The 10,765-nt window shown below is 40.4% G+C and overlaps 1 protein-coding gene across 1 annotated transcript in view; it reads right to left on the bottom strand.

Moving 5' to 3' along the window:
- The window catches only part of mical2b (microtubule associated monooxygenase, calponin and LIM domain containing 2b), a 64,842-nt gene that overhangs the window by 2,810 nt on the left and 51,267 nt on the right, over positions 1-10,765 (bottom strand). Inside the window, exons 26-34 of the mRNA XM_020604277.1 lie at positions 9,965-10,117; positions 6,716-6,766; positions 5,014-5,135; positions 4,598-4,807; positions 4,239-4,414; positions 3,725-4,089; positions 2,496-2,569; positions 2,296-2,385; positions 1,744-1,837 (exon numbers count right to left, since the gene is read on the bottom strand). Of these exons, the coding sequence (XP_020459933.1) occupies positions 1,744-1,837; positions 2,296-2,385; positions 2,496-2,569; positions 3,725-4,089; positions 4,239-4,414; positions 4,598-4,807; positions 5,014-5,135; positions 6,716-6,766; positions 9,965-10,117 (1,335 nt within the window). The remainder of the gene's footprint in view (positions 1-1,743; positions 1,838-2,295; positions 2,386-2,495; positions 2,570-3,724; positions 4,090-4,238; positions 4,415-4,597; positions 4,808-5,013; positions 5,136-6,715; positions 6,767-9,964; positions 10,118-10,765) is intronic.

The raw sequence follows: 10,765 nt of genomic DNA, 5'->3' as shown, positions 1-10,765 counted from the left end.
TTGGGGTGAAACCCGCCGTGCATTGTAAGGAACTTCCTTGTCTTGATGTCAGTGGCCTCTATCTCCTCCTTTGGCCAGGTTATTATGCCAGTATCCTAGTGGTGTGGATCACTAAGTCACTCCTTGTTACCATTCGACCACACTTATCCAGTCCGAATGACATTCCAATGTCCTGGTTGTAGATCCCTGGTGGTGTGGATCAGTGAGTCGATGTCTCGGTCACTCCTGGCATACAGCTTAATGTCATCCATGTAGAGGAGGTGGCTGATGGTTGCTCCATTCTGCAGTCGGTATCTGTAACCACTCTTGCTTATGATCTGGCTGATGGGGTTCAGCCCTATGCAGAACAGCAGCGGGGACAGAGCATCTCCTTGGTAGATACCGCACTTGATGATGACTTGTGTAATTGGCTTGAAGTCGGCCTGTAGGGTTGTTTTCCACATTCCCATTGAGTTCTTGATGAAGGCTCTTAGAGTCCTGTCGATGTTGTACAGTTCCAAGCATTCCAGGATCCATGTGTGAGGCATTGAGTCATAGGTTTTCTTTTAGTCAATCCAGGCAGTGCACAGGTTGGTGTGCCTGGTCTTGAAGTCTCGAGTGACTACTTTATCAACCAGTAGCTGGTGCTTTGCTCGTCAGGTGTTACTACCAATTCCTTTCTAGGCACTGCTCGTGTATTGAGCCATGTGCCTGCTCATCTTAGCTGCTATGATGCCTGACAGGAGCTTCCATGTTGTGTGAAAAATTCCTACCAGTGGCTAACACTTTAACCCACTGGTCTTCTTAAAAGCAAATTTGCTAACAAGCATTTTGTTGACAAGCAAATGTTTGCGTGCTCACATTTCACACCTGTAATCTATCTATAATTAGTGACATCATCAGTAAATTCACACAGGTGTTTCTAAATTAACACCATGATCAACCTTTGAGCAACCTGCACTGCACATTCAAATCACACATAGAAACAATCAAAAATACAAATCCTAAAACTAAATATTAGTTATGTACAAGAAACTATTCAAATATGTCAAAAAATGTACAGTAATAAACATCCCTCTCCTGTGACACATCAAGACTATAAGCATGCCTATAAAAGCGTATTTTTATATGTTAAATGTATAAACAGAGAAAAGTAAAGTACTTTTAAATCAATTTTCAGTGTAGAATATTCTAAATAAATATAACATAAAAGGTATAACAGTATACATTTTAGAGTACATTTTTAAAATACAAATCTGTTAGATTACAGATCTGGAAAGATTATTCAAAAAGCATGAGTTAAGTGAACTTAACATTATACGGAGATATAATACTTAAATCCAGGATTTCATCATTATAGAACCTACATTGCTCATCCTACATCCTACAATGTAATCTTAATATCACGTCTGCATAAAATAAAAGAAGAAAGAATTAACTCCAAATATCTACACAAACCTCAGTAGAACACAAACACATCCCTGTACTGTAACAATGAAGTCTCACTGTCTGTTGAGAGTATAGCCATTAACTGTATGAAGAGGCTTTTAAACAGACCAGGATTAGATGGCAATGCTTTTCCTAAGTGGTCACAGAAGTATGGGGAAAGCATCTAAAAAAAAATAATCAAATAACAGCTTTCACAGTGAGCTGTACTGTAGATTGAACCAAAATATATTAAAGCACTGAGTCCTGTCATTAAAAGCAGCTTTGTAATGTCCTGTTCAGCTGGCACAGGTCTGTGTGTGCATGTATTGTTAGTACCTCTTTCTCCTCTTATGACCTTTTCTATCGCCACTCCTCTCTCCTCTAGGCTTCTTTGTTTCTCTCCGACTTCCTCCAGTTGTCTTTGGATCACCTGGCAATCCAAAAATGTCACATATATATAACATACATCATTTATAATGTAAACCCTTCTCTGAGATGGTCATGAACGATTTCATTATTCAGGGGAAGCAGGACGTCACTTCTGGAAAGAAACAATGCTGTTGTTTTTTCCATATAATTTTCCAGTGTTGAGAACACTTCCAGCAGTATGCCAGTCACATTCATTGTTTTGAGACAGGTATCTCAAAACCTGGACAAATAAAACAGAAACTGTGTAAAATCTAATGCTCACTAGTTAACATGTTAGATGTTGTTTGTTACATCCATGCAAAACAACAGCTTGAGGTTTTACAATGACTTTTATATGGGTCAAACAAACAAGTTTTAAAAATCCAGTACAGATGAATCAGTTGAAAACGCATTTCAGCCCAACAGGTATTAGATGTTTTTCAATTAAATAAGGAGCGAATTTATAAACCAAGAATGAACCTGAGCTCTGTGAAGCCTCTTCAGCTCTTCTCTTTTAGCCTGCTGGGCCACCATCTTCTCCTGCTTCTGCCTCCGTCTCTCTGTACCGTGCTGGGACAGAAAGGATGCAGTATTACAGAAAATTCACACATATGCAAATACAGTCACGTAACATTTACTTGCATTGCACTGGCCACACACAAACGGCCTGCTGTTCAAACCTTCAGATTGAATGTCAGATTTTCATTTTCATCGTCACTAGAGGATGGCTCTTCCAGATTCTGTTGACTAGAGGCTAGATTAAAAACAAGAACAAAAAAGTGAGAATAGCTGAGGAACATTTCAAGTTTGCATGAAATTCCAAAACAGTTGTAATATATAACCTATAAATATGTAAAACATATTTTTGATTTGACTCTGTACATGTCATAACTTTGTTAAAAAGCATAACAGATGCCATTTTACAGTTTCCTTCTTGCTGTTACACAACTATTTGTAGAAAATGTCACAGAGAGGAACCATGAACAACTTCTTTCACTTCTCACTTGAACCCACAAAACCAATGGTTCACAACCTGGTGGTTGTAAAATAAACCTAAGGAGTCACAGGATAAGAAATAAGGAAAAACATTCTGTTGCGACTTTTGTTCTTTTTTTCAGACTTTTCATTTATGTTGTTTTTAAATGTGATATAAAAGTTTAAAACCTCTTAAGGCCTCAGAAACTATATAAATAAAAATTTATGAAGGAAACATCACCCTTTGGTTGAACTTAGCTCATAGACGTTTGCAGCCTGTCACAACTACACACTTCCTCACTTTAAAGCTGCTCCACTTAATATTTCAATGTTCACAATAGATTAATGTGCAATGTGAAAGGGGTCATTCATACAGAGAATTATCACCTAGCTCTGTAGTCCCCTTCACCTCTACTGAGCATTTTAACATCTTTCAGCTCATTATTTTGGTTTTAAGGCCCTCAACTTGATTGTTTTCATTCAGTCTGATGGCTTTTATCAGCATCATTTCCAGCAGTAGACAGCCATTTTCAGCAAACAGCAGACACAAAGTTGGTGGCTAGCTGTGGGACACAGTGGAACATTAAGCAAATGAAGAGCCAGATATTTTCCTCAGGAATTGGTGGAGACCAAACCAGAGCCAGAAACACAATCCCAAATAACTCGAAAAGAAAGCTAATGTTGTTCCATTTATGCTATACGTGTCAAAAGGTAATCCTTTACTGTTAGACATGTCAGCTTTATAAAGCGATTATATGTATAACACAAACATTTTACAAGAAGGGAAAAGATGGACATCTTCATATATTTTTAGTGTTTAACAAGAGACGTCACTAACAATTTACACAGAAATACAACTTGGGAAATATACATTTCATTTCACTGTGTTTTTAAAAGATCACAACCCAGAAAGGTTAGGAATCGCTGCACTAACCTTTGTTTCTGAGGTTAGTGAGGATAGTCCTGATTTCCTTCTGAAACTCCTGGTCCTTCCCTTCACTCTCGGACATCTCCCTCTTCCTCAGCCTCAGGGAGGAGAACAAGTTGACCTTCCTGCGGGGCAATGAGCCCATGTCATCAGAGAACATCCTTGCAGAGCCCCTCTGGCTCTTTAAGGACACCTGCTGCAGCAAAGAGGGCAGGTCTTGCCCAGCCCCCCATGGATTGGCCACTGCAGACATCCACCGAGCATCAAGCTTTCCGGCTGGCTCGGGACTTCCTGAGCTGAGGAGGGAGCTAAAGTTGAGCGTTCCCTCTGACATGGGCCTCTGTTTGCTGGGGATGTCACGTTTGCGTCGCCTGGTAAAATTTAATTTGAAATTCAAAAATTAACAGTATAAGAAGAAATTTAGACTGATTAGATAGGTGAATTGTCATAGGGAGATCTTGCCTACAGCAGCTTTAATGTGGTGCTTAAAAGAAAATATGAACCAAGTATTTATGCATACATAGTGACTGCAGCGTTGGAGCTCCTGGAGGGATTGGTCATGCTAAATGTCCTCCTGAAGGCGTTGGCTATAAGCTGGAAGGCTGAGCGGGATGAGGCAGAGGTTTGGCTCTGGGATGATTCTCTGTCCTGGCCCGCCTCTGTCTCAGTCTCAACTGCTTCTGTCTCTGCTTGTAACTGATAAAACATCAGAGGACAGGGAAAATGCAGTCAACATAATGTGGAATTAATTCCTCTTGTCTCCGTCACATCAGTGCACCAGTGCATTATAACGTAGAAAGGAAGAGTAGTAGGAGATTAAAAAAGGTCAAGTTTTTATATCAAGTCTTCTCTTAATATATAAATACAGTGAGCCTTCACCTGGTCTTCATCTTGCTCTGTGGTCTTGGTGTCTGTATTAATGAGATTTTCCTCTGGCGTGACCCCTGTGTTCCAGTTTGGAAGCTTCTCTTTCTCAGAAAGAGACAGCATTAAGCCTTTCTTTGGGGTGGACAACTTGCAGGCTGTCTTCTCACTTCTCTCTGAAGGATTCTTGGTATTTCTTGATGCCTTGGAACTGCCGTCACCCTTCTGAGAAAAAAGAATCAGAATCATTTCTCCAAAAGGTCTAGTGGTTGACACTGCATTTTTACATATTTCTGTGTGATGTCTAGGAGTCACACACAAGACCTTGTCTTTGAGTAATTATATGATTGTCAGCAATATGACCAAAGAGTATGTGTACACTACATGTTCTGAGCATCAAACTAATTTAGAGTAAATGTCACACGACATACAGTTTGTTTTTCTGCTGCAGTGATCTCCTCAAAGTCGAAGTCGGCCTCAGGGACAGTCTCTGGTCCCTCTGTGTCCGGTGGCAGGCTTCCCTGGAAGTGCTTAATGAAGATCAGGGGAAACGCTGCAGACATACAACAGGATACAACAGGAAGGATGTCATATCCATAATAAAACAAATACCATATCCATTTTGTGCCAATCAGTTACACAAATTTGAATTATTAATCAATTTTAACTGCACACCACAAGAGTATAACAGGAGTGATACAGTTTACTAGGTACAGGTTGCTTAGTTTCCTTAAAGGTTAATTACAAAAGACAAAAGGTGCTGTGGTGTACTTTGACAGTACAATATGAGTCATAACCAATGTACAGAATTAAGCTTATGTCACAGTGATGACAGCTCATTGTTGAGGTAGATGAAAGCCTTTAGCACGCCTGACCTTTTTTCTGACAAACCTACACTGTGTGTAGAAATGACAAAACAATCAACCTGACACCATCCATGTTTCAAGGTTAAACACAGCTTAGTTAAAAACAAGACTTTTTTGCAAAGAGAAAAAGACCATGAGATTGTGGACACCTTTAAATACCTGGGTGTCCACCTCAACAATAAACTGGATTGGACCAACAACACTGATGTCCTGTACAAGAAGGGCCAGACCCTCCTCCACTTGTTGAGGAGACTGAGGTCCTTTGGTGTGCGCGGGGCACTCCTTCAGACATTTTATGATTCTGTGGTGGCATCTGCAGTTTTTTACACTGTTGTGGGTTGGGCAGGAGGTAGCACGGTCAGGGACAGAAAGAGACTCAACAAGCTGGTTAAGAGAGCTGGTTCTGTCCTGGGCTGCCCCCTGGATTCCATCAAGGAGGTGGCAGACAGAAGGATGCTGGTAAAACTAACATCCATCATGCATGACCCCTAACCCATCCCCGGATCTGTGGTGATGGTTCTTCACAAATCCCCAGGCCGGCTATGCTGCTACGTGCATGCGCATGCAAAACATGGTGTCTCGGTGGTGAACACAACACCGGCAGGCCAAAATCCCCATCTCGAGGACATTAAACCATGCTTCCCCCCTCCCCCCCTCTCTGCCACCCTTCCACACAAAGAGCAATAAAACTCTGGACCTACAGTAGGCTAATGCCTGTTGTTTAGCCTCTACTGCTGTTCCTGATTCTCTCCAGTGCTGCTTTGCCCTGTTTTTATGTGCCTTTGATTTGCTTATTTGTGCTGTGTAAAAAGTAACGTGATGACGCTACTTTTATAATCCTTGTATCGGTTGTAATGCTTTGTTGCCTTCATGTAACTTTATATTTTAAGACTAAGTGTTCTTTGTTACAATGTACTTATGTACGCATGCGCAGCAAGTTACAACAGTTGTGTCCTCGTGTTCTTTTCTGTGTTTTTATGAAGTTCTGTTCTTATGCGTCTGTTCTTATGGTGGTGTCTGTTCTTATGGTGTTATGTTGGTTGTTCTCTATTGCTGCTGTAACACAGAAATTTCCCCACTGTGGGATCAATAAAGTACCTACTGTACTCTACTCTACTCTACCGTCTCCAGGACCTCAATTGAATTCACTCTTCCTTTAAAGAAGAACAATACAGACCTCTAGTGTTGCATATCTGGTATTACACTACAGGTTAGATAGACATTGAAATGCACAGAGACGGATAAAAAAAAAAAGTAAAGTACTGACTTGGTCGGATCTTCTTTTTCCATCGAGTATTCTGTTTGGTTTTAAAATGGTCTAGAAGAAAGCAAAATAAGAGACAGAGATTAGCTCTTACACAATTAAGAGTACAAACCCTCAACAGTGTGTTTAAAGGAAGGAGTGCCGACTGGTTCTCCACTATAACATTCAGCATATCATGTTGTTAGCAGCATCTCAAAAAAGCGACATAATAAAAATGTACAGCAGTAAAATATTTGAGGGAAATTCAGGTATAATTATCAGGTTTTCAGTGAAAAAAGAATGGAGAAACACAACTAGACCCTGTAACAACAAAAGTGTCCCAAGTTCAGGGGTTCAAAAGTAATTTGACTGATAGAAGTGAAGTCAAACCAAACCATCATATCTAATATTAAATGGGAAATTCTTTGGAGTTAGTGACTGAAGCCTCGGGCTCCTCTCCGTCACTGCTCCCTCCTTCAGCTCCTGCTTGTTGTGGGCCTCTCTGCCTCTGGTCTTCAGCCCAGTCGGACTGAGACTGGGGGACCAACTCAGACCTAAGCAGTCGAGCTCTTTGATGGCTTTGGCCGTGTATTTAGAATCAGTGTCCTGCTGCAATGGGAAATGTGGCCCAATGAGTTCTGAAGCTTTTGGTTGAATTGGAGCCCACAGAAGGCTCCTGTGTGCCTCTGCATTCATTGTTGTTTCTGTTGGCAGTGAAATCATCAATAAATGCCGGTGCTCCATTGGCAGCCATACATGCTGAAGCTACAACAGAACCACCATACTTGACAGATGAGATGAAATGCTTTGGATGATGAGCTGTTTCTATTTTTTCTCCACAGTTTCCTCTTCCCATAATTCTGATAGGGGATGATTTTTGTTTCATCAGTCCATGCAACATTTGTGAAAAATGTATGAGTTTTATTTGCTTTATTTCATTACTCAATTTCATTATATTTGCTTAATATTGATGTTTCCAAGGCTGACAATGATACAGGCGAAGATGAGAAAGCTGACTGTGAAGTGACCCTAGTAGCCTTAAAGCAGGTAAGAGAGAGAAAAAAGCTCATCAGTCTGTTGTTTGGACAGCTGCCCAGACTGAGCAGAGACACTGAGGCACCTGGCAAGGTCACTGACTGTACAACTTTAGAGTTAGGTGAGAGAAGCCTTTTTGATGTTATAATCGTTCATTTTGCTTGTTTGTCAATTGACAGCACCACAAGTCATTACTTTGTCTGGTGGCCTCAAAGTGTCATCTGTGATTATTTACTTGCCACCATTTAATCATTAATATCATCTATTTGCCACATTATGACAGATTAATATGCTTGCATGCCACATTAATGATGTTTTTTTGACATACTTAGGCCACTTGGGTAGTCTCAAGTGCATCAGAGACATTTTGGGGGACTGTTTGGTCATTAGCAATGTCAATCATGTAACCTTGACTTGAACCAAGATTAACAGCATGCTTGTTTTATTAAAGGTAATTCCATTTTTTTTTTTTTTTTTTTAGAAATTTAGATTAACCAATCAGATATTAGTATATCTATCAAAAGCTTTAGAGAGAGAGGTGGTATGAAGCAAACCCGAGGCAAGGAGGAGCTGACGAGTATAAAAATGGATATTTCAAGCTCTGTAGTCATTTTGCTTTATGGACTGGAAACAGATGCTGTTGGGGTTTTTTATTTTTTCCCCCTCAATAAACCTTACACTCTACAAACACTGCTTAAACTCTGAGTGATATTTGACAGCAGATAGAGAAGGTAGGTAGGTAGGACTTTACTGATCCCACAATGCCAGATGTTAAGGCGAAAGTGCTGCAATGAATTGCATACAATTGTACAGATTTACCTAATAAAGTGGCCAGTGAGTGTATTTCAACAGTATGGATGAGGACTGGACCCTGTCTGGCCCTGGGTAAAAGTTTGCCCACACTTTGTTCCACAACTCTACTTGTTTCTTCTTGTATCCTGACCTTTCTGTGTGACCTCTGAGGTCAGATTTGCCTATGTCCTAGACAGCATTATGACTTGCTGTGCAGTCATACACGGGCTTTTTTTCTCCATGAAAAGGTTTTGTTGCTCATCCAAATGGCTTGTGCACTTCAGTGTGCACTGCTTTTTTTTAGAATCCAGCTGCTGATTTTGGCAAACAACTATCTTTGATATCTCTCAGAATTCAGCTGTTTTGAGCCTCATTATGCTTTTCACTTGCATGATCACCTTTTTACTTCTCATACTGACAGGCAACCCCATCTCATTCTATATGGTAACCCTCCACTCTCTGGGATCTCTGACTTGTTCTGTGCATGAACTACTGTTGTAACAACACAGCTGCCCAAGAACTATTTAGTAGCCAAGTGTCCGGTTACATTTTGTGAACTATGTGTTAAAAGGGCTACATCCACACACAGTTCTTTCTATATGGATCTACTCAAGTTAAAGAGTTAAAGAGACTTGGCACTTTAATGTAGTATCCATTATTTCATTTCAAATTCAATGTGCTGATTAGCTTGAAGGACAAAAAACCAAAACAAAAGAGAAAAGTTTAACTGTCCTACAACCTATGGTCTGGACACTATTTCACATTTTGACCATACTGACATGCACAACCACATGTCTAAAAGGCATCTCAACAGACTTCTCACATGATAAACTGTAACCAAAGAATTGCACTTGGTTGCATTAGCAATAAGAGAATTCATATCCAATTTTTAAATCTATGATCCTGCAGGACATCTACCATGTAAGACATGTAACTACACTCCTCAACTAAAACTGGTGTCCTCAGCATGGTGTCAACTATTAGTATAAAGTTCCAGAGACTATACAGTGTCTGAACACACACAAAAGCTAGGACTGTTGAGTTAGCATTGTTTCTGCGTGTGTGTGGACAGACCGTTCGGTCCCGGTAATTCCTGCTCCTGTGCTCAAACAAACATTCAGTGAAGTCAGGGAAAAATGCTACAGTACAGTATGTGAGTTGTGCTTTAACCTCCAAGACATACAGTAACCACGGAGAGTGACTCCAACACACACACACACACACACACACACACACACACACACACACACACACACACACACACAGGGTATATAATGTTTTCAAGTAATAATAAGGGCTGAACACCCATTTAGTGCAAACAAGCATCTGTTAATTGTTTGTGAACAGAGAAACTCTGTTGAAGCTAATTAAACAGAAAATATGATACATATTTTGGGAGCATGAAATTTTGACCACCTGTACTGTGGGGGGGGGGGGCACACTGACCTTTGGTTCTGTCCTGGCTTTGACCCTTGACACCTGCGGTGTCTTGGGCTGTGGATGGCACAATACAGGAAGCATCCACAGCCTCTACAGCCATTTCTGTCTCTTCAGGAACACTTTTATCAGGCTGCTCTGAATGCAAGCTAGACGCACCACCTGTAAATAAAAACAGCAAGTGGCCGTTCAGTTTTAATTCAATTAAAGTTAATCAAGTCACACTCAAACATAAGCATGTGGCACATTTCATGAATACTATCTCACTGGACATCTACTTCAGAAAACCAGGCTAGCAGTTACTACCATAATATAGAATATTATCTAAACCAACCAATCTAACATGTTCAAGTATGTTTACAGGTACCAGACAGAAATAGTCAAATACACATTCTAATATACTTTTCACACAGTAGAAGAACTGTTGATAAATAAGTGCTAAAGTGTACTCCATTTCAGTTTTATAAACACTAGATTCATTTCTCTTAGCAACACAAGTATTGGTAAAACACGACACATTCATAACAGTGTACTCACAGAATAATGAAGTCAACATTGTACAGAATCTTTCCAAAGGTGATTCCACTTGGTTACAGAAAAGAAACATCGTGATACAACCTTTGTATGCAGTGAATCATTAGATAACAAGACCCTTTCACTTGTACCCACTGATGTTCTCACTTTGGTTTGCCACAAGATTAAACACTGTGCCCCCATGAGACATCACCACGTGACACAGATAGACCCAGAGGAAAGGACAGAGGAGACCCACAAGCAGAGCCCACGAGGAAGCTGACAGGTGGGATTGTC

This window comes from Monopterus albus, unplaced genomic scaffold (genome assembly GCF_001952655.1).
Source record: "Monopterus albus unplaced genomic scaffold, M_albus_1.0 scaffold65.1, whole genome shotgun sequence".
Taxonomy (NCBI): domain Eukaryota; kingdom Metazoa; phylum Chordata; class Actinopteri; order Synbranchiformes; family Synbranchidae; genus Monopterus; species Monopterus albus.
Note: the sequence above shows the minus strand (reverse complement) of the source record. Positions and strands in the feature narration are given on the sequence as shown.